Below are 23,416 nucleotides of genomic sequence, written 5' to 3' on the forward strand. Positions count from 1 at the left end.
ATAATCGCCTCCCCCCGCGCAGGGTCTGGGGTGTGCGCTTGCGCATAGCGAGGCTTCCTGGTCCGGTCACGTGTTCGGCGCCGGCCGGCCAAGATGGCAGTGTCCTGCGTGGCGCTGCTGGTCCTGGCGCTGCTGCTGCTGGTGCTGCTGCTGGGTCTGTGGAAGCGTGGGCGGCAAACGGGCAGGGCCCGGCACATGGTCGTCGTGGTGCTGGGCGACGTGGGCCGCAGCCCCCGCATGCAGTACCACGCGCTGTCATTGGCCCAGAGCGGCTTTTCGGTGACGCTGCTGGGGTTCTACAGTGAGTGGCGGGGACCTGAGAGGGAGGCTCAATCAGGAACCTTGACTCCCCCTGTTTTGGGACCGAGGCGGGAGCAGCTGTGCTCCTCTCCTGCCTGTTCTGGCCTGGAGCGCTGTTTTCTGGTGTCTGGGAGCAGCGGGCGTCAGCCGCCGTTTACCATACGTGAGGACTACAAATAGATCGGTTGCAAAGTGTCTGCCATTTGCTTTGTTTAGGTAGTGCAGAGACAGGCTGCAACCCTGGTGTGTGAGACCTTAGTGCTGGTCACCACTTCCTCATGCTGCTTTTGTCACTGAGTTGGCAGGCTGAATGTTTCTTCACATCCCTTGTCCAGCCGCAGAGCTTTTCTTGCTGTGGATGGTTCTCTTGTCCCCTAAGGTGTAGGCAGAGGTGTCCACTCCCTCATCATGTCCATGTGGATGATTCTGCAGGGGTTCACTCTTACTATGCAGCCTCTAGCTGGTTTGGATCTCACTATGTAGGCGAGAGTGTCCTTGAACTCACAGAGATCCACTTGCTTCTGCCTTTAGAGTGTTGGGATTAAAGGCATGCACTTTAGTAGCCCCTCAGGTATGCAACCTTTTGACACAGCCATATGAAATCTACTAGCATGTTGGGGACATTCATAGTTATCCTCGAACACATGTTGGGCACCTCAAATTGGATCTGCGAACTTGGGGGTGGCCCAGCTCTATCTAAGGGAAAGTGGGAATAGCTCTTATTGGTCCCTGTGTGGAGTGCTATCCCAGGGCAGACTGCCATCCAGGAGTTCTACTCTTCATCAGTTAAATTGGGTCCCTATTGCGTGCCAGTCATCAGGTTAAATTAAGTAGATAAGATGAATGCCCTTCAAGGGTATTCTATAGAAGAACACAAAGTGACCTCATTTTCTATTCTGGGTACTGGGGACCTGTGAGGTTTTGATAGGTGTTATTCTCCTTCCACCTTGTTTACTTGAGACAGGGTCTTGCTTTGTAGCACATGCACCTTATCCTGCCTTATCCTTCCAAGTACTGGAATTAGATGTGAAGGAACACACCCAGCTGACTGTAACTGGCTATTTCTGATACCTGAAAGGGCTCATTTGCATTTGCAGACTCCAAACCTCGAGATGAACTCTTGCAGAATGATAGGATTCAGATTGTGAACTTGACAGATCTGCGAGGTCTGGGAGGTAGGACCAGTCAACTCCAGGTTCTTGACTAGGGGTAGGGATGGTTGGGTATTGGGAAGATGAAGGGACTCTCAGTGCCAAGAGCTCTTTTGTAGAGACAGATGTTTTCTGACTTGCAGCTGGGCCCCGAATTCTCCAGTATGGAGTCAAGGTTATATTTCAGGCAGTGTTCTTGCTGTGGAAGATGATGCGCATGGACCCTGCAGCCTACATCTTCCTCCAGGTCTGTGCCAGCTGCTGTTTCCTTCTGTGAGAATCACAATTATCATAGCAGGTCACTTGCTGGTCTTTTAAACATGCACACATAGGGTTGTGGGTGTGCCTCAGTGAGGTCTTGGATTTGATTTCCAGCTCACATACAAAATGAACAAATTATTAAATGTATTTAATACTTCTGTGTGCATAGCCTATAAAAACATGGGGAGGGTTGCTGCACTCGTGAACTTGCAGCTATACAAGGCCAGCACTGGGGCAAGGCTGCCAACACTGTAGCATGGACGGGGGGAGGAGGGTGGATTCACAGGGGTGCCGTCCCTAGCTAAGGAGCTGTTGGCAGTTAGTGGTTGTTGGGGGTGGAGGTTATTTTTCTTCTCCAGTGTATCCGCTAATAAATGGCCCATTCTTCAATAAACAACCTCTCATTTAGGTTAGTGTAAGCAACTCTAGTTAAACTCAGCCACTAAAGAAAAAAAAAGATGAGAACAGGAGGGAGCAGTTGGAGGGGAAACCGGTACAGAGGGATGACTGACAGGTGAGGAGGAAGCTAAGGAAGAGAGTGGGAAGTGATCAGAATACATCACACATACACAGTCATGAAACTTGTCAGGTAATAAATACTATATGGAAAACAAATGAGCATGAGTGTGCAGGGTGCCGGAGTGTGCAGTGGCTCAGTGCTCGGTTGCTGTTCTTGCAGAGGACCCAGGTTTCACTCCCACCATCTACAATAGGAGTTTACAGCTATCTAACCCAGGCTCCAGGGATCCAGCACCCTTGTCTGGTCCTCATGCTTGGGTGGCAAATTCTTTACCTACTGAGCCATCGTCTTAACTCAAGAGCTCTTGATCGTTGATGATTTTGGGGTTTCCAGATTGGGCAGTTTGGTTTCTTTATAACTTCTTACTCCCTTTGTTGTTGTTAATGTTTTTATGGTGGAGGGGGCTTCTTTCTGCCCCCGGGATGATGAGAGCCTTGTAGGTCATGGTCTCTTTGCTGTGTGGTCACTCTGCTAGGCTATATGGGCCATGCTCTATGCTTCCTCCACTGCCCGAGTCTCCTTTTCCTAGAACCCTCCAGGTCTGCCTGCTATTGCCGTCTGCTGGTTTGTGGGCTGCATTTGTGGGAGCAAATTGGTCATCGACTGGCACAACTATGGCTACTCCATCATGGGCTTGGTCCATGGCCCCCGCCACCCCATTGTGCTGCTGGCCAAATGGTGAGAGGGTGTGAGTGGTTCCCCCTGAGTCCTCATTAGAGTGGGTGGGAGAGAAGGGCCTGGGTGAGCAGGTTGGATCTAGAGCAGGGTCCTCAGTTCCACTCTAATTCTGGTTGCCCATCTCATTGTGTGCTTCTTGCTCTGGGGTCCAGCTAGCTCTGTCCTTTCCTTTACCCTGCTGGGATTGATTGTTATTTGTGGGACCAGCAGACCAGGCAGCTCCTTCCTGTCACAGCACCAGCTTTGTGCCAGGCTCCAGGCCAGGTCCCGCTTTCCCCCACTCTGTCTCCATCACCCCCAATTACGGTGCATTGTAAAAGTTAGGTGAGTGGGCTGAGAGTGATGCTGCCTCCTGCTGCACAGGAAGTCATCAGGAATCAGCCCCAGGAGGTTGCACTCCAGAGCCGACTTGTAGCTGGAGGGAAGAAAAGGCTGTTGTACTCTGGTGGTAGCTAATGAGCTTTCTCACTCTGGTGCCCAGACTAGCTTCGAATTTATGTTGGTCCTCGTGCCTCAGCTTCGTACACTCTGGGATTACAGGCACGATAAACCCCACCCAGTTTAGTAATGTTAACTTTTTTTTTCTTGAGACAAGAGTTTATCTTTGTAGCTCTGGCTATCCTGGAACTCACTCTGAAGATCAGGCTGGTCTCAAACTCAGAGATCTGCTTGCCTCTGCTGGGATTAAATGTGTTGGCTGCCACCAGTTAGCAATCCTACCTTTATGCATTTTTTTGTAATTAATTTTTATAGTTCATTTTATTCTTAAAAATTACTTTATTTTCAAAAACAAAACAACAACAACAACAAAAGACAGCTGTGTGGTGGTGGCACCTGTGTTTAATCCCAGTACTTGGGAGGCAGAGGCAGGTAAATCTCTGAGTTCAAAGCCAGCCTGGCTACACAGAGAAACACTGTCTCAACAAACAAACAAAATTACTTTATTTTATATATGAATATTATTTTTATATGGCTGTTTTGCTTGCATGTTTGTCTGTGTACCATGTGTTTGTGTCTTGTGACTGCAGAGGACAGGAGAGAAGATAAAATCCCCTGGGATTGGATTTATAGATGGTTGTGAACTGCCGTGTGGGTCTAGGGAATTAAACCCTGGCTCTGTGGGAGAGCAACCAGTGCTGAGGCATCTCTCCTGTCCCTAAACTTGTTTTTGTTTTTAAAGATTTATTTATTATTATATCTAAGTACACTGTAGCTGTCTTCAGATGCACCAGAAGAGGGCATCAGATCTCATTCTGGGTGGTTGTGAGCCACCATGTGGTTGCTGGGATTTGAACTCAGGACCTTCAGAAGAGCAGTCAGTGCTCTTACCCGCTGAGCCATCTCTGTTTTTTGAGTCTCATTTATTGTAGGCTGGTTTTGATCTACCTCTCCAGTGCTGGGATTACACGTGTGCACTGTCAATATTTATTTTATGATGTGCTGGGGATGGAACTCAGGACTTTGATGTATTATGGGCAAGCTCTCTACCAATGGAGCTACATCCCTACTCATTCATATGTATATGTGTATATATACATATATGTACATAATACACACATATTTTGAGACTGTTTATTGTGACTGGCTTCATATCATATCATAGGATGACCATGAATTCTGATCCTCCTGCCTTTTTCTCCTCCCTTTTTCAGTGTTTGGATAGACATGCACCACCATGTCCCATGTTTTAGGCACTAGAGGTAGAACCAGGGCCTTGAGCTTGCCAGGCAAGCTGTCTACCAGCTGAGCCACATTCCAGCCTGAAGCTTAGTCCTTGATTTGCTCTCTCTCTTCCTCCTTGTCTTGGGATGAAGCCTCGATATCACTAAACTCCCTTCATACCACAACGAGAGACAGCTGCAGCCCTGATTGTGCAGGGCGGCTGAGACTTGGTTAAGCAGCCCTTATTGGGTTTCTCCTCTTTATTGCATGACTCTGGATTTGTGGGGATTGATTCCTTTTACAGTAATTGTGTAGGCTGAACAGTGAAAGGAAGGAAGGTTTGAGAGAGTAACTTACTTAGAGCTAGCTCATGGTGCATTCTGACAGGTTCAAGGGCCCTAGCTCTGCAGCCTTTCCACTGTCTAGGAGTGTCAAGTTATATGGAGGTTGGGGTGGCATCTAGGCTCATCCCAGGGTTCCATGCTGATCCCCAAGATATTTTGTAGGTATGAGAAGTTCTTCGGGCGCCTGTCCCACCTGAACCTGTGTGTGACCAATGCTATGCGGGAGGACCTGGCAGAGAACTGGTGTGTCAGGTATGCAGGGCTTGGGATGCCCATTAATCCATGTGCTTTGAGAGCTTCAGCACAGTCCTGCAGCCCTGTACTGAAGTACTCAGGCCCTGGGAGATGGTTACTGGTTTTGAGAAGCCAAGGGGGGGAGGCAGTAGACTTTTTTCCCCTCCCAGCTATGTGGCCTAGGACATTTTGTTGCTAAAATATCTGCAGCATTCTAAGGAATTTTCATTTCTTGTCTCTTGAATTTTTCCCAAACTCTCTTGCTTTTTGGGATCCTGCTGTGCCCTCTTGCTTAGATTTTTTTTCTGCCCACTCCCATCTCATGTCAGGGCTGTGACGCTCTACGACAAGCCAGCATCTTTCTTTAAGGAGACACCCCTGGACCTGCAGCATGAACTCTTTATGAAGCTGAGCCACACGTACTCTCCTTTCCGGAGCTGGTATGTCTCTCTCCCCTCTTTCTGCCATCCTGGTCTCCTGCAGACCTGTGGATTCACTCATCTAGAGGCAGCAAACTAAAGCTATGGCCTGTCACCTATTGCTGTAAAAAGGTTTTATTGGAACACAGCCCACCCATTCACCTCTGTGTTGTTGGTGGCTGTTGGAAGCCTGGTATAGTGGTGAATGTCTGTAATCCCAGGACTTGGGAGGCTGAGGCAGGAGGATTTTAAGTTTGCGGCCAGCCTGGGCTACATAGCAAGCCCTTACCTTCCCTTGAAAGCAGTGGTCGCTCCCAAATTCCAGCAGTGGAACTGCATATCACAGCAGTTGATGGCCCAAAACCGGAAGGATCGTACTCTCTGGCCTTTAAGGAACAGCCTGCTGAACCCTGGGCTATCTTGTCCTGCTGTCAGTGGGTTCTTGTTGGGCAAGGGACCTGAGTGTCCCCTGGGCATCTCACTGGGCAGAGAAGGTACCTGCCCATGTCTACTGTGTGCTCCTAGGAACCGAGCATGGCTGGGGGAGGTGGCTGAGTATATCCTTACTGGGATGCTAAGTAGGTAGGGTGGAGAGCCTATGGGCGTGGCACTGAGTGGTGGAGTGGCTGTTACTCATGTCATCTCAGTGCTAGCAACCAGGCGCTGTGAAGTCAGTGGGGTACAACTTCTGTGGCCTGCCTCTGGCTCTGTTTCTGTGCCACGATGTCTAATATCTTATCTCTTTTGTCTGATTCTTCAGCTCAGATCCCTCACATCCTGACACAGAGAGGTCGGCCTTCACCGAGAGGGATTGTCAGAGCGGGGTTGTAAGGCGTCTGCATGGGCGGCCAGCACTGCTTGTGAGCAGCACTAGCTGGACAGGTCTGCCTCCCTCGGGACCTGGGCTGTGTGCCCAGCTTGCTTTGGGATCCAGGGATGGGTATCTGAGTAAGGTGGGAAGTTGGGAGGCAACTATGACTCCTTTTCTCTCCCCATAGAGGACGAGGACTTCTCCATCCTGCTGCGAGCATTAGAAAGTAGGTGTGTGGCTGCATCAGCAGCTCAGAACTCGTTAGGGGCTACTGCTAGGTCCCTACCTGGCCTTTTGTGGAACCCTGTCATGTGGTCTGCCTCTGGTGTCATGGGTAGGCCTGCTTGAGACGTTGGGGAGGGCATGGAAAGCTTACTGCTCTTATGTGGTCACTGAGTGGCTAGACCCTCAGCCTGATGTATCTTGAGACTAGCAGCCCCTGGGAAGCAGCCCTTCACTTCTTACTTGTTTTCTCCTGGTTCTTGTGTCTATTTTAAAAATAGAGTTTGAGCAACAAGCACTCACTGGAGACAGCCTTCCTTCCCTCGTCTGTGTGATAACAGGTACTAACAAGAACACCATGTCATGGTTCTAGAAGGGCAGAGGGTGAAAAATGGGCACAGGGCCTTTCCAGGACACCTCTGTAGGGCACTGTCTTGTTGATCATCACCAGAGTTCTCCAGGGTAATTTCTCTCTTCCTCCCTAAGGTCTTGCCCTTGTCAGGCAAGTGCTCTACCACCCAGCTATACCTCCATACAAGTTGTCCAGGCTGGTCTTGAACCTACCCTGTAATCAGGCAAGCCTTGATATACTAACCCACTCCAGCCTCCCAAGTAGCTGGGACGGACCTCTGTCAATAAGCCCTTGGGTGGTGTTTCTACCTTCTACTTGTTGTATAGAGAACCTGATGCTCAGAAAGGATTCAAGAATAAAGATTTCCTGGGGTGGTACTACTTAGCCCAAACTCTTCTCTTTCCCAGAGGATTTCTAACTTCTGTAGGTTGGAAGCAGTGCCTTTTGTACATTCACAGGGTTAGGCAGCTACATCCTCCTGTTCCCTTCCAGCTGAGTTCCCATGGGACCCTGTGGGGAGTCAGGCATGCTAAGGATGGTCTGTGTCACTGGTGCAGGTGGAGATGCTGTGTCCCTGTGCCAGCTGGCTGGGGTGTGCTTAGCATCCCAGCTATGGGATGTCAGGGCCTGAGGTGGCCACTGGTGGGGGTGGTCCTGGGAAAGGGTCATCGAGTGCAGCTGGAGCAGCAGGATCTGCCCACTGGCAGAGGTGGACAGTGGCCATGGTAGTGACTTTTCTTCTCTGTGAAGGGAAGGGACCGCTCAGAGAGCACTACCGCCACCTCATCAGCCAGAAGCACCTTCATCACATCCGGTTCTGCACCCCATGGCTAGAAGCCGAGGACTACCCACTGCTTCTAGGTGAGAGGGCAGGCTCCAGGCGAAGGCAGAAGCCACAGTGCTCCACAGGAACATGTTACCAGTCTGTTCTGCTGTAATTTTTGAGACAGGATCTATGTAGCTGAGGTTAGCCTTGAGTTTGTAGCAAAGCCTTCTGCCTCAGTCCCGAGTGCTGAGATTACAGGTGTGCAGCACCGTGTTTGGATTTCGTTCATTTGTTTGTTTGTTCTTTCCAAGGAAGATTTCAGTGTATAGTTGAGGTTGGCCTTGAACTTGTACAGTGATCCTGTCTTCGTCTCCCCACTGCTGCTGGGCTTACATGAGTGCTCCACTCGCCAGTTGATAACCTGATTTTTGCTGGATTTGTTGTAGATCCAGTTTCTTTGATTTTATTATTTTTCAGTTTTTGTTAAGGTTTTACTTCTGGGACAGTAAAAACTTCCCTTGATCTTAGAGAGATCCAGTTGCCTTGGCCTCCCAAGTGTTGGGATTAAAGGCCTGTGCCACAGGCCCCGCTCTGCCCTATGGTTTTAATCTTGAGTTGTTAGAGGTTTGCCACTCTATCTAGTCATTATTTGTTGTGTTTGTGTGGGTGTGTAGGGTAACATACTGTGTCATGGCAGGTATATAGCCTTCAGAGAACAAGTTAGAGGAGCTGGCGCTCTATGTTCCTTGAGATTCAGAGATAGGGCCAGGTTGTCAGCAAGCACCTTCTGCTAAGCCAATCATTTTTAAGTGGTTATTGGGTGGTGTTCTTGACCAAGCCAAGTGAACCAAAATCATAGCTCTGCTATCACAGTTTCTCTTTGAAAATGAATTATGGCTAAGTATGAACATTAAATCAATACAAGTAAAAACGAACAAAACCAAAGCAACTATTAGGCAGAGGCAACCATGTTTTAGCCTCTGGTTAGGCTGCCTGGATTCTTGGTCATTATGCCATTTGTGTTTGGGGACAGTCTCAGGGACAGCTTCTGATTTCCACTCATTGTTGGAGATGGGGGTGGGGTGTCACTGCATAGGCCTGGGAGAACGTGTCCTAGTGTTTTGACTGTCTTTGCAGGGTCAGCGGATCTGGGTGTCTGTCTGCACATGTCCTCTAGTGGTCTGGACCTGCCCATGAAGGTGGTGGACATGTTTGGGTGCCACTTGCCTGTGTGTGCCATGAACTTCAAGTGGTAGGTGCAGATACCAAGCCTTACTTGGGGCGTATTCTAGAGCAGCAGTTGGGGGCCCTGTGGTTCTGCTGAGCTCCAGTGAAGGTCAGTCAGCTTGGTGCGACCACTCCATGTCATGCCAGCCACTGAGGTACAAAATGGTTTTAGGATGTTGGAAATATGAGGCTGTAGTCTGGAGGCAAAGGCAGGATTCCCGAGCTTGAAACTAACTTGTGCTACACAGTAAGTTCCTGTCTCAGGAAAAAAACTGTAGCAAGGAGCATGCTGAGTGTGTCTGTACCAACATGTGGCTTTTTTCTTATCCCTGCTCCACTGCCAGGGTATTAGATGCCATCTAGAGGGGATGCTCATGTGGACCATATGCAAACATAGCAGTTTATGGGACATAAGGAACTTGAGCGATGCACAGGGGCTCCAGGAAGGAACCGTGCACAGAGTGGGACAGGGCATGGCTGGGGTTTGCTCATGGCTAGCACGCTACTCAGGCTTACCCTGGGAGGGGGAGGTGGCCTTGCTTTACCTCCCTGCTCTGTAGCTAAGCTCTCACGACAGCATTGGATTATCACACCAGTGCAGTTCTGGGACTCCACTTCCCCTGGCCAGGGTGGATGTGAGCACAGAGGCTGCAGCTTGGCAGCTAGGAAGCAGCCTCTGGATGGGAAACCCTTGTGTGAGCCAAGTTTAGGGACTGTCAGGATCAAATCTCCCAGTGACTCTGAAAAGCTACCCTTAATGTGTGAAGCCAAGTACAGACATGCTGGGACCCTAGCTCTCAGGCTGGAGTGGAGAAAAAACACAGAAACCATCTCAGGCCACCTTCCCTTCTCCAAATCAGCCTGGTGGTTTGACATGTGCCCCTGTAGGCTTTTCTGTCCAAATACTTGCGCTCAGAACAGAGGCCTATTTCACCTGAGGGGTAGAAGTGGCTCCGCTCAGTCCCCTTTCCTCTCCAGCTGGCTCTCAAGTCCCTTGCTCTCTTTGCAGTCTGCACGAGCTTGTAAGGCATGGAGAGAACGGTCTGGTCTTCAAGGATGCTGAGGAGCTGGCAGCTCAGCTGCAGGTACTGGGCCTACTCTGTCCGTGTGGGGCTGGGTGGTTTGAAGCTTGGCATTGCCAGCTGCACGATCCCTGCTTCCCACACAAGGACAGCTGTGGTAGAACTCTGGGGTGTAGAGGAAGGGAGCAGAGGGCTCAAAGGTAGCTTCTCAGCCTGGGCTGTCAGCCAGTCATTCACATTGCCAGGGGATGGAAGAGCCTTGCACAAACATACATACCCCTGCCATGTGTTCAAAGATGGAAGCTGTGCTGCCCTTTAAGGAGGGTAGGGGCCAAGGGAGCACCAGCTGAGGGGTCTATCCCTATAAAACTAATGTCCTCTCATTTCTGTCCTTAAGTCTGGGTAAGAACTGCAATAGCATTCTGGCATGGATGGGAATACTAGCTGTGGACATGTGCAGATAATCTGAGTTCCAATAAAACTTTATTTACAAAGGCAGGTGGGCAGGACCCAACCCGAAGGCTTCAGTTTTCTGGTCCCTGATAGACACACTAAAGGCTTCCATCTTAACTGCATCTGCAGGGGTGTGTTGAGGATGGGAGGGGAAGCTGAGAGAATAGCAGGTGGAGGCTGGCCATTCTCTAGGGCAGGGCTGTGGGTGAGTGGAGGGGCACTACTGGACACGAGCAAGGAGGCCGGGGCCTGGTGCAGGGAGCTGAGTTCCAGTTTTCCTATTTCCCTAGATGCTTTTCTCAAAGTTCCCTGACCCTGCTGGAAAGCTAAGCCAGTTCCGGAAGAAACTGCAGGAGTCGGGGCAGCAACGCTGGGATGAGAGCTGGCAGCAGACTGTGCTCCCTCTGCTTGCTCACAGATAACCTCCAGGCCCCATCCACCCTGTGGCCACCCTTCCTGCCGGGGCTTTTGAGTGCCCCCTAGTGGTCATAAGCCTGAGGACAAGTGGGCCACAGCTAGGAAGAGAGTGATCTGGCAGCTCTCTTCTGTTCTGAGCACTTCTGTTACTTCCAGTGTCCCTGCCAACTTCTCAGTCCCTGGGTTTGTTTCTGGACTCGTCACAACCCTTGCGTTCTGGTTCTGCTGTGAGCTCTGGGATAGCCTGTGTTCATTGGGATTGGCTGAGCAAGGCTGAGCTGTCTGACAGGACAGTCGTACTTAATAAATGTATATATTTATTTGTACAATGGAAGCGTTTGCTCTGAGCCAGTGTCCACTGCAGACGAGCTGCTGAGGCCAGGCACCAGCACTCAGCCTGTGCTTACTGTACACTTGTGCTGTTATTTAACATTCCTGCTCAACAGAAGCCTTTCAGCTTTCCCATGACAGTCATTTTTTTTTTCTTTTTTTTTTTTTTTGTTTTTTTTTGAGACAGGGTTTCTCTGTATAGCTCTGGCTGTCCTGGAACTCACTTTGTAGACCAGGCTGGCCTCGAACTCAGAAATCTGCCTGCCGAGTGCTGGGACTAAAGGCGTGTGCCACCACACCCAGCTAGTCATCTCATTTTTCAAATCACTTCAAACGCCATGGCGACTGGTCAGCACCAGCTTCAGGATTACGATGGCCGAATGCTCTTCGTAAGGGAACAGTTTGCCAGTGTGAGGGGGCACCTCTTCCCAGTAGATTCCAGCACGGTCTAGATAAGAGTACAGAGATCTCAGGAGGGCAGTTGACACAGGTGTGCGTTCAAGCTGATTTGCTTGGGCCACAGGTTTCCAGGCCCAGGTAGATGCTCTGTGGGAGTGTGTATCTGTGGGCACGCCTGGTCTAAAGGTGGAGGCAGAGGTTCTGCTCCCCATGTCCCCCTTTATTCCCTTAAGCCCCAGCAATCCTGTCTCTGTCCCCGACGACACTAGAATTACAGGTACTTACGGTCACAACCCAGCATTTTAAATGGTGGTTCAAACTTGGGTCTTCTTGTTTGTATAGTAAGCACTTTTGCTTACTGATCTCTCTCAAGCCTGAAGGCAAGGCCTTAAACAGCAGCAGCACCTCTGTGGCCGCCTTTCCTGCTGGGTTCCCTGCCTACTCTGTCAGTTTGCACAAGCAGAGGTCAGCTGTGATCTAACTGCAGCTGCCTGGCTTTACGGGGTTTGCAAGTACTGTGAGCCAAGATGGTTTCTTAGCTAGTACTGTGCTATACATAAAGCTAGTAGTTTAGAGAGTAGCACAGGCAAAAACCCACCTGAGTGTATGTTTGCACACATTCTGCAAATTCTGTAAATTCTGCAAATTCCTCAGTTCCTCCTAGCTGTAATTTTTTAAAAGTATTATGGATGGAATCCAGCTGTGCACATAGTAGATAAGTATTCTACCACTCAGGTAAGTGCTCCCCATAAAGAGTTACTGAAGTCAGACACAGGCTGGCTGCTCTGTGGTCCCTTCTACCTTTCATAGGGAAGATGTGTTGCAGGCTCTGTGTGTGTGTAATCATCTGAAGGACAGGGAGGGCTCTTAGTGCTCCATCAGTGGATTCAGGTAGTGTTCACCTGCTTGTCTGTGCTGACTGGAGGTGTCTGTGTGTCGCCTGTCCACAGACGCTGTGGCAGGTGAGTGGATAGCTGCTGGAGAGGCTTTGGTAAGGGAGCTGGGCCAGGATAACATCGCACTGAACTGGGTATGTGTGGAGTGCCTTGGTAGGCATGCAGGGACTGTGGAGATAGTTTTGAGTGGGTGGGGTATAGCTTGGCCTCAGCCCAGGTGACTTGGCCCACAGGAGCCTGGGCCACTCAATCTGAGTGGTTCAGTGTCTGCACAGCTGAGGTGGGATGATGGGATACATCTCAGGTGCTGGAGAGTGGATGACAGAAAAGTGTCATTTGGGGTTCTACAGATGGTGGGGTCCTTATCCCTTTTCTAAAACCACCCTTAGCTTCTCTTCTAGTTGCAGAGTGCCCAAAACAATGGCAGCCAACTGCCCATTGCCTCTGTAGACCAGGCTGTGCCTCAGGTAAATGTCACCACAGAAAGATAAGGATGCTGAGGAGCAACGGCAATGTCAGCCCAGTTTTTAAGCCCTCAAGACAGAATGGTGGCCCACAGGTCGGGAACTGACCCAGCTCTTCGATGAACAGCTTGCCTGTGTCCTGGCTGCGGATAGTATAGGCCACATAGACGTCAGGAGCGCTCTTCCTCTGGCAGTCCTCGAGCATCTTCAGGACCCTGACCAGTGACAGTGTCATCTCCCAGCAGTACAGCACATCTACAAAGGAAAGGCTGTTACTGAAAGGGCCTCCCACCAGGTGTGAGGGGGTGGGGCTGGTCTCACTCTGGGGGCAGGGCTTGGGAGCTGCAGTATTAAGATGTATGTGTTGTTCCTTAGGAAGCATCCCAGGTGAAAGGCAGGCCCCAGGAGGAAAGGCCTCTAAAGACCATTGGCTGCACTGGAACCTCCTGTGGCCCTTGCTCACTTAGAAGTTTCGTGGTGAAGCAGATCCTAGCCTGGCTTTGGGCTTTTAGAGGGTACCGCAGTGTGGGGTGTGCTGTTTGCAGTGATCTCTGTTGTGATAGGGGAGGAAGACTCTAGTGGCCCAGGCAAATCCTTTCTTTCAAAGACTCCATTCTGTTTCCTAAGAGACTGGGGCTCTCTTGCCATCTCTAAAGGACAAAGGACAGGGACTTAGGACCCAAATGGTAGGCAGCCAAGGCCACATGGCACAGTGATGGTACATCTGCATGGAGCCAGCATGGACAGTGTGGTGGGGCCTGCCACCTCATTTAAACACGACCCAGGATGGTACTAACAACAGTTGGAGAAGTTGGATGCAGCCCTGGGAGGACCACAGGCTACATGGCCAGTCTACCCCACCTAAAGATCCTGGGTGGCTGTTTGTCACCAGCAATGGAGGGCACAGTCCTTGTGGTGGGTGGAACTGGTCTAGTGTTCATATAGGAGCAGGGAGGGAAATCAGTGGCCTCAGGGGGGCTGTGGCAAGGTACTCCAGGCCACCTAGTGTGCTGCCCTGGCACCTGTCCTGCTCATCTTGTCTTCTGGGGACAGCTGGCTGGCTGTTCATGGACAGAGCCCCAGCAGTGAGAGCAGCTGTCTCCAGAGGGACCTGAAGCTCTGGAGTATGGGCTGTGACATCACTGAAAGCCCAGGGTGTCTCTTTGGAGTCCTGCTGGTCCCTGCCTGCTCCACCCACAGCTTCTTCCTGTTGGAATGAGGGTTGCTGCTGGGGCATTACCTGCTGCAATGACAACATCTGCCTGGAAGGCAGAGAGCTGAGAGGCTGTCACCTCGTCCCAGTCCAGCTGGGCCACTGTCACCTTCGAGCTGCCTGCGTCAATGGGAGTGTGCGGCTCTAAGGAGAAGCCGTTGAGGAGAACGTTTCCACGGAGCTGCTCAAGCACTTGGGCATGACAGTCGCTGAAGATGTATGCTCTGGGGCAGCATGCCTTGCAAATTGCCAGGCCTGTAAGGCCAGCTCCACTGCCTAGCTCCAGAATAGTCCTGAGTGGGAGATGGGGACCTGTGTTCACAACTGCGCCAGCACCAACCACCTTAGTGCCCTGCTCTATGCCCCAGGATCACCTGTCAGTGAAGGCTGCTGGGTTCTCAATGGCCCATTCTGCCAGGTAGAGAGCAGCGTCCCATGTAACCAAGCCTGTGGTGCCATGGGACACGATGGCAGTGCTCTCAGAGAGTGTGACTGAGTCTCCTGAAGGCTGCAGACAAGAAGGAGAATGAACAAAACCATCAGAGTATGTCTGGTGGGACCTAAACCATAGCAAGTGCTGAGCAGAATGTGATATGGGGTATACTGTAGAAGGCACTCAACAATGGAAAGTAACAACCTCCCCACACCCGGCAATGTGGGGACCTCAAGGATGTGATAAGTGCAAGGAGCCAGTCTCAGGTTCCGTGCTGTGTGGTCCCCTTCATCTAACACCTTTAGAATGACCCAGCCACAGAGAAGAGAGTGTGTGCGGTGGACAGGGGTAAGCACAACACAACACTCATGTTTCATACCAGCAAATAGCTCCGGTGGCACTGGGTGGACTCTTGGGTCATCAGAACCTCTGCCAACGCCTCGTACAGTGCATCCAAAGGCTCCGTGGGTACAGCCTCATGCTGGGAACAGACAGCCTTAATTGAGAGATCACACTGACTCTTGTAAACAACCATTCTGTCCCTTGCTTCTGTCTGCTTTGTGAACAGGATTGGGTAGCTTTCACAGCATTCATGGTGCTGGAGATGGAAGTCAAGACCGTGTGTACATGCTGGGCTGGCATTGGACTGCGGAGCCAGGCTCCAGCCTCATCTTACTGGATTTAGAGGGCAAGTTTCAGAGTGGGTGGTATGCCAGCATTTGAACAAGTTAGAATTAAAATGAACAGAATTAAAAGTGCAGTGGTAGGGTGCCTCAAGGACAGGTGTGAAGAGAGGGCAGATGGACCTAGGAGAGCCACATTGCCCCAGAGAGCTGCTGCTGTTCTTGTGAGCTCCAGGCTCACAATGCAGAGACTTTCAAGATGCCTCTTGGTGCCGTTGAGCCATGGCTTCACCAGGCCTCACAGCCCCGTTTCTCCTGGTGCTACCAGGGTCTACAGAGGTACCAGGGTGCTGAGGCCCAGGACCAGAATGGTGCAGAAGCAAGGATGACACCTGTGCTGAGCCTGGTGGGCAGCTGCTCGCTTCAGTGCTGACTGAAGCTGGCCTGCTGCTGTTCTCCATGGCTGTCTAGAGTGGCATGGAGCAGGTCTGGATCTACCCTCCAAAGATGCCTTGCAGAGGTTGGGGGGATTCTGGCCAGCAGCCTAGTTGGGAGAATAACAAGAAACTAGCTGGGAAGGGACTGTAGGAACAAACTTCCAACAGGGGCGCATGGCTGGTAGGATGGGGGAGGAGGAGGCATCCTTCATTGGGATGGGATGTCTGGCAGGGATGTCTGGTTGGAAGGAGAACATAAGTTTAGGAGGAGAAGCTGCTGCTGAGAGCCCTGGCTGCTCTCCTCTGCACTCTCCGACCATGTTCTCCCCCCCACCAGCCTCCTGCAAGGAAGCTCTGACTCAGAGCTTACACAACAACCACAGAGCAGGGAGGGGCTGCTGGCACCTGGGGACTCTGTACCCCACTATGTGGCCTGTCCCCAGCAGCCACTGCCCATCACTGACCTTTCTGATGAGCTTTGAGAGAAAGCAGCGGGCATACTTCACAGAGGGTCCATGCTGCACACACACAGGATGCTTCACAGTCTAGACGACAAAGGACAAGGTGGTTGCTTGCTCTCTGTGTCCTAGAAGCTTCACATGATTGGTGGGGGTTGACGTTCCAGCAAAGATATGCAGGGACAATGTAGGTATGTGCCCTGGGCATCTCCAGGAAGGAGTCTTTCCTTAAGAAGGTCTTGCTAGACAGGACGGACTGGTCTCCTGTCTTAGGTTTATAGGTACATGCTGCCATTCCCAACTTAAGAACAAGTTTTACGATCTTTCTTTAAAACATTTGGACGTAGTAGCATAGCTCTGTGTAGGAACCTGAGCTCACAGGGCCTTTCCTGCCCATGCAGATTGGCAGGTGGGAATGATACTAGCTTGTGAGGATCAAAGTGGGGTATCTGACTTCACAGATGAGGTGAGGGCCCAGTGGCAGGAACCAGACCTCTCAGATGCCTGTCGTCCTGACTATGAGGCCTAGGTGGTGAGGAGGGTTGGAGATGGAACTGAACAGGCAAATATGGAAGAGCAAAAGCTTTGCCTAGAGAGGAACTCATGACTCAGTAGAAAGCTTCCAAAAGCGAGGTGCAGGCTCTTCAGCCAGGGAGAGCAGTGTGGGGTAGCTCCCAGGTGGCTCTGACCTGGCAGTTTTGAAAGGAGGTCAGAGGACCAGCAGAAAGTAGGACATGGAAATGGGTTATGGAAGGAGGTATAGTTTGATGCCTTGGAATGACCACAGAATCTCCTTAGTGCCCGTTAAATAGCTCTTCATGTTGTGACCGCCAACCATAAAATAATTTGCCACTTCATAATTTTGTTACTGTATAAACTGTGATGTAAATATCTGTATTTTCTGATGGTCTTGGATGTCACAGAGGGGTCACAACCCACAGGTTTTGAGAACCATCGTTCTAGTCCCTGTCTGGGCTCTAATCATTGCTCCCTTAAGGCCTTCAAGGGCTTCCCACTGAGGGCTCATTGGTGGATAACTCCACTAGATCTTAAAGGAGCATGCTCTGAGTTTAGTTGGTCACCCATGGGAGGCTGTGAGACAAAGCCTGCCTGCCTCCTCCTTCATCTTTCTGATACAATATAGCTTAGACTGAATTTGCATTGGCCTTGGCTCAGCACAGAATTCCTGGTCTGGGCTCCTAGGGTGGGCTCAGCAGCTAGGTGTCACAGGATTTCCCCTCTCCTATTGCATTAGGGCAGTGGGAGGCCTGTGACTGGACAGGGAAAAGGGAGGTGAGCTAATAGTTGCAGAGACAGGGAGCATCTTGGGGTGGGGGTTGGGGGGAAAGGAAGATGGCAGTAGTTGTGAATCAGCATAGCTATGACCAGCCACAGGTTCTTATATCATAAAGGTTAGAATATTGGGATAATTTGTCCAATCTAGGTGGGCAGCTTTTGTCATTATCAATTGGTTCTGAAATGATTGTATTAGCATCTTGTGTATTGAGAATTTATTGATACATAAATCTGATTGGTTAACTAATAAGCACTGAGTCTTGTTTTTACCAGATTACTGGGTATCAAACCATGAGGATGGCGCATCTATTTGGTTACTGGAATGTGGGACAGTGTTGGTGGAACCCAGTCAGGACATAGTGTTGTGGCCCACCAGTGCTGGTACTAGAGAAGGAACGACGTGGCCTGGCGGGGCTGGAGAGTTAGGGGGTTGAGAGAAGCAGGAGCACAGAGAGTTGGTGGAGTCATTTTGTTTTTTTCAAATATTTCCCAAAACAGCTAGGGACAAATGTCTTCCCTGAATTTGTATGCAAACATGCTCCTCTAGTGATTCCTTCTGAGGAGGAAGATTACAGTTTTCTCTGGCTGAAGGTCAAGACCCTTAAGGTTAAGGCACAGGACATGGTGGTGTGGCCTGTCCATGAGTAGGCAAGATGGGCTTTATTATTATGCAACGAACAACATTTAAAGAAGTTAACTAATGCTGGAAACAGTCATATGTCACCTGTCATCTCTGTGGTTCATGACTTCCCAAGGGGTGTGGGCTGGAGAGATGGCTCAGTGGTTGAGAGCACTGGCTGCTCTTCCAGGAGACCCAGGTTTGATTCCCAGCACCCATGTGTTAGCTCACAACTGCCTATAATTCCAGTCCCAGGGAATCTGACACTCTTTTCTGGATTCCAAGGACAGTGAATACATATATTTCTGTCTCTTTCTGTCTCTCTGTCTGTCTGTGTGTGTGTGTCTCTCTCTCCCTCTCTGTCTCTCTTTCTCTCTCACACACACCAACCCAAAAGTTAAAGCCATCTAGAAGAAAATGGCATAGTATCATTCCATAGAGATAAAGTCTTTAAAAAAAAATCTCCTAGCTTCCCTCATCTCTTGCAGTTTAAATTAGAATTTGAATTTCTTCTTCATCCATTAAAACCGAACATCTGTCTGTAGTGATATGCCTATGGGTAATGCCAACACAAGTGCTGTTTTTGTTCTCTGGACACTGGTGTTTGGAAAGGATACAGGCAAGGCTTGGGTCTGCATCTGGGGATGCTGGGGCTCTTACCCTCTGCAGAATAGCCAGCAACAGCTCAGAACCCGAGGGGTCCTTTAGTTTTTCTTCTAGGCTCTGAGAGAGAGAGAGAGAGAGAGAGAGATCATCTCAGGGACATTTTCTCAGCAACAGTTCACTCCTGTGGAATATTCTGGTAAACAGTATCAGTGATCTCTGCCCAGGGGCTAATCCTAAGTAGAAGCCACCAGAGGTGAACTTGCTCTAATGTCATAGGCCATATATGGCTGAGTATGAGAAGACCAAGTCCTGATTCACATCAGATGTGGCTGCCCAGCCAGAAGTCATGGGGTCATGGTAACTTTGGGGCTGAGCTGGTAAGCTAAGAATAAGTTACAGCATAAAGGCCTGAGATCTGCTCTCTAAGCTAAAATGGGGACTCAGATGTGTGGTGCCAAGCCTGGGCACGCCATCTTTGACACAGGGACTATAGTTACAACTCCAGTCAGGCAGGTATGTGACACACAGCAAGCCACTTTATGTCAACCAGGTCCTCTACAATCTGCCTTGACCCTTTTCTGAGCACAGCTATACAGTCTTATTTCTGCTCACTCCACTGTGGCCACAGCAGCTGGTCTGCTGTTCTTAATCATGGCAACCATGTTTCTGCCACAAGACCTTTGCTTCCTCTTCTCTGAGAGCATCCTATGGGGCTTGGGTAGCAGTTCAAATATCTCTTTGGGGAGGTCTTTGATGACTCTACTTTATTTCCTTGTTTATTTTTCATCCATCCGAGACAGACAGGGTCTCATCTTGTAGCGGGGGCTGACCTCTAATCCACAGATTCTCCTGCTTTAGTATCCCAAGCTGTGATTGTAGGCATGAGCTGCCACACCTGGGTTTGCCTGGTGTCTTCTGGTTCCTTACTGGTTTAGGGCTGGCCTCTCATGTGTTATGATGTGCCCTGGTGTGCAGCTCATGGGTGGCATTCAGTAAATCCTTACTGACCCAGTAACTGCTAGGAGGCACTCAGTGCACGTCCACAGTCAGGGGGAAGTCAGGGAGTACTCAAGTACTCCAAAGTGAGGTACACGAGGGGCTGCCTCTCGAGGAGCAACAGTAATAAGGCGGTTAAGTCCACAATTAGTGTTCATGATGCCTTTAGGGTCTTGGTAGAAGCACTCTTATGTTCATTCTCCTATAAATAAGCTACAGTTTGGGGGATGGGGCAATATGACTCCCTAATTTGGAGCTGTGGGACTCTCCCTTTCTACCTTGGTTGCCTTCAGCAAAAGGATTGTCAGTCTGACAGCTGATACCAGCCTTGGCTGCCTGGACACTCCATAAACACCTTTAGACAACCAGACCTGATTGTCATGACTGCTGAAGCTGCCGGCTCAGCCAGGGCTGTTTGAAACTTTTTGCTGTCACAAACCTGGTTGTACAGTGTATTGCTCTGCACTCATTTCCTGTGGGACAGAGGGGAGCACGCCCTCTAGTGGCGTAGCGGAAGGATGGCTGGGATGGAACAAGAGGCAAAGCTGTGATTGGTTCAGACACGTACAGAGCTTGCTGCTGTGGTCAAAGAGGGAGTAGACTGTAAGGAACCCTCCCGCACTACCTCCTGGGAACAGTCTCTTGCCTACTTTAGTAGTGCGGGCTGAGGGGGTAACAAGGAGAAAGCAGACCCAGTCAAGGCTCAACAGTGGACGGCAGAATTGTAAAAGCAGACAAGCTGGCCATGGTCAAGAGCTAATGAATCCCCACTTCCAAGGCCTGCATAAGAGCTGTATGTTTCTAAGGGCTGCTGCCAAGGGCTGAAGAAATCCAATACCTTGGCCTGCTGGGAAGCTCGCAGCCAAAAATGTCCTAAGAACTCCCGGAGGGCCAAGGGCCCTACACTCAAGAAACCTGCAATTACTGGTCTTGTCTGTCTACAGCCGCCACAGAAAAACACAGTCAGCAGAGATCAGCACTCCCAGAACCTTTTGTCTATCTATGATTTCTAGCTGGGCAAAGGAAAAGAAGTCCAGCTGTTTAGTAGCAAGAGGCTGCTATCATTGTATCCTTTACTGTATTAATTAGAAATGATGGCACAGAGATGTAGCCTCTTGTAAAGTCCCGCAGCACACAGGGGGTTGAATTAGAACTATAAGCAGGAAGCTGGTCTCCCTGGCCAGAGCTCTGATTCTTTCCTTCTTAAACTCCTGGTCAAATGGAGTGACCACAGACGCCAGTGCTGTGCACTGTGGGTGACCCTGAGCAAGTACTTAGCACAGCACATGAACTATTATTACATTTGACATTGAATAAGGACTTATATGTTATTCGGGTTTCGTTTTGCGTTAAGACCAGAGATGTTTTATGTCGATGAAATAATACAACTACCCAAACCACCCAACGAAACCGGGTAGACTCTGGAGGAATACAAATCTATAGTAACTCATGCCGGTGAGCTCACCGCACAAGAGTTAACAGCGAGGCACGCTCTAAAGGATCCTCGCGTCCGAGTTGCAGGTCCCCAGGCCACAGGGAAGTACCCTTTTCAGTCCGGACTCCCTCTGGGACGGTTCTGCCTGAAGCCTGCCCTTCGGATGGGGACCTGGCCTCCTTTTCAGGAGAGCGCGGCCCTTGCCATTTGAAGACGTTTAGTTTTTCAAAGTTGTTTTGCAGTCGCCTAGATGACCGATTACTGGCTTAAAAGTTGCTAAAATAATCCAGCCCGGTTCGTGACCCTGTAAACCCTGCCGGAGAGGGGCCCGCCTGCCTCCCCCAGTCCAGCGGTGAGCAAAGGTGGCCCAAGCCTCCCCGCCCCGCCGCCCGTGGTGCTCGACCCTGATACCCGCCGCACGCCCGCCGCCCACCTGCCAGGGAAAGGAGGGCAGCGCGCGAGCCGCCAGGAAGCGGCGCTCGAAACTCTGCAGCAGAGACGTGGCCCCCTCGTGGTCCTCAGGCGCCATCGCGGGGCCGGGCCAGGGTTGCCTGGAAACGGGGCGGAAGCGAGGCCTGAGACGGAGGAGGCGTGGCAACTAGGAGGTAAGATGTGGGCGGGGACTAGTCTATGCTCCGGCCCAGGAGGCGGGGCAAGATGGTGCCCGGGGGGCGGGGAGTACGGTGGGGCAGGGTTAGAGGCGGACAGTAAAGTGCCGGGCCGGGTTGGGCCTGACTGGGGAGCGTTTTAAACAGTTCGTCGAGCTGGAGCTGGCAACTTGGAGGCGAAGCCTAGACTGGCTTGGGGGCGGGGCTCAGAGGGCGGTCCTTGGCAGGAACTGGGGGTTGGAAGGTGGGCCGGAGCGGGAATGGGGGTGGGGCTGAGATTGAGGTTGAGCAACTCTTAGCCGGCCATCTTCGGACGGGCTCAGATCAGCCGGGGCGAGGCTAGGGTGGGTCTGCCCTCGTAGTAGCCGAGGAAGATTTTGGAGGGGTCTAACTCCACCTGGGTGTTAGGAAGTGATACCTGGGATTCTTCAGCCTACCTGCGCACGCACACGCGCGAGTGCGCGTACACACACACACACACACACACACTCACACACACACATATCCAAGAAGCCAGGTCAGCATAGGGGACCAAGAAGGAGTTGGTCTTTATTCCCTGAACTGGGTTCATTTAAATAAAATGAACTGAGATTGTTTCTGTGGGGTTTCATCTTTTAATTTCTTTACGTTATTTGTGTATATGTGTTCACACACACACACATATTATATAACAGTAGCAGTATCTGCTCTGAAAATTAGTGCACAAAATTGCAGAGGCTTCCAGCAGGAGTTTTGTTTCATCTTGCAAGGAAAAGAATCTGAACTAAGAGTGGGAGTTAGCTGCAGTGGGTGGCAGGGTATTCTGTTCAAAGTCCCTAGAGTTGAAAGGCAGGACGCTGGCAAGCCACCCCTGTTGTCCTCCAAGTGTGCACTGTCATTCAAGGTGTAACAGTTCAGTTTAGCAAATGTCTCAGAATCTCCATTTGGAAGCTTCTAGAGCTAGCTTGTTAAATATACTTGCAGAATGTTGATGAAGGGGACAGATTGTATCCCATTACCTCCTTTAGACAAGAAATCCTGAGGTTTGTTTTGGAGAACAACAGAAGGGAATTAATTACAGTCAGGTCTGTGACCCTCCAAAAATCCAGGCCAACATAGGGGACCAAGATGGGATTGGTCTTTTATTCCCTGGGCTGACTTGATTTAAATAAAATGAACTATGATTGTTTCTGTGGGATTTTGCCTTTTAATTTCTTTACATTGATTATTTGTATATATATGTGTTTGTGATCCACCATACATAAATAGAAATCAGAGGATGGCTCGAAGAAGTTGGTTCTTTCCTTCTACCATGTGGGTTGAACTCAAGCCATTTGGCAAGTGCCTATACCTACTGAGTTATTGAAGTAGCATTATTGGTTTGTTTTACAGTGTCTTGCTCTGTAGACCTGGCTAGGTTGGTATTCTCTTTGTAGCCCGTCTTCGCCTGAACCTTGCAGTGATGCTCCTGCCTCAGCCTCCAAAGCACCCAGGCTTCTAGGTGTGTGCCACCATGCTGGACTATTACTGTGACTTCACATTGCATATTCCTCATGCTGCAGTCACCCAGATTCTGACGCCTCCCAAGGAGGATGGGACCTGGTGACTGGGGAAGGCTGGCCTTAGAGTGGCCTTGGGGGTGCTCACTTGCCTGTGCCATTTTGATCAGTTCCCTGCCTGCAATTGGTGATACAAGAAATGGGAACCAGAGAGATCCACTTGTACATCACTCATATTAGTGATTGATCACTGTTGCTACAGAACAAAAGAGCAGCAGTTGGCATC

The 23,416-nt window shown here is 50.4% G+C and overlaps 2 protein-coding genes across 2 annotated transcripts; one reads left to right on the forward strand and one right to left on the reverse strand.

Moving 5' to 3' along the window:
• Positions 1-69: 69 nt before the first annotated feature.
• On the forward strand, positions 70-11,168 carry Alg1 (ALG1 chitobiosyldiphosphodolichol beta-mannosyltransferase). Its single transcript, XM_021184764.3, is given in 14 exon segments — positions 70-301; positions 1,398-1,475; positions 1,595-1,698; positions 2,762-2,910; positions 5,079-5,168; positions 5,480-5,590; positions 6,330-6,451; positions 6,568-6,606; positions 6,884-6,943; positions 7,705-7,815; positions 8,858-8,972; positions 9,957-10,032; positions 10,713-10,836; positions 10,839-11,168. Coding segments are annotated over 14 exon segments (1,443 nt in total). The 5' UTR covers positions 70-93; the 3' UTR covers positions 10,895-11,168.
• On the reverse strand, positions 10,434-21,616 carry Eef2kmt (eukaryotic elongation factor 2 lysine methyltransferase). The gene is made up of 8 exons (XM_021184766.3): positions 21,478-21,616; positions 18,668-18,730; positions 16,099-16,179; positions 14,954-15,055; positions 14,516-14,649; positions 14,169-14,434; positions 13,037-13,183; positions 10,434-11,617 (listed from the first exon to the last, which is right to left on the reverse strand). Exons 1-8 carry the CDS (start codon positions 21,571-21,573, stop codon positions 11,499-11,501), a joined length of 1,008 nt encoding a protein of 335 aa, XP_021040425.1. The 5' UTR covers positions 21,574-21,616; the 3' UTR covers positions 10,434-11,498.
• Between the last annotated feature and the right edge of the window lie 1,800 nt (positions 21,617-23,416).

The sequence above is a fragment of the Mus caroli genome, unplaced genomic scaffold (assembly GCF_978045245.1).
Source record: "Mus caroli unplaced genomic scaffold, Mus_caroli_1 scaffold_17, whole genome shotgun sequence".
Lineage (NCBI taxonomy): Eukaryota > Metazoa > Chordata > Mammalia > Rodentia > Muridae > Mus > Mus caroli.

What these genes read in the sequence shown, in the direction of transcription:
- Eef2kmt (XM_021184766.3), bottom strand. Translation starts at nt 21,573, where the DNA reads ATGGCGCCTGAGGACCACGAGGGGGCCACGTCTCTGCTGCAGAGTTTC. An exon ending in TGCCCTCCTTTCCCTGGCAG is followed by an intron (nt 18,731 to 21,477) that starts GTGGGCGGCGGG and finishes TCTCTCTCTCAG; the next exon opens with AGCCTAGAAGAAAAACTAAA. An exon ending in CCAGCAGCCTTCACTGACAG is followed by an intron (nt 14,435 to 14,515) that starts GTGATCCTGGGG and finishes TCTCCCACTCAG; the next exon opens with GACTATTCTGGAGCTAGGCA.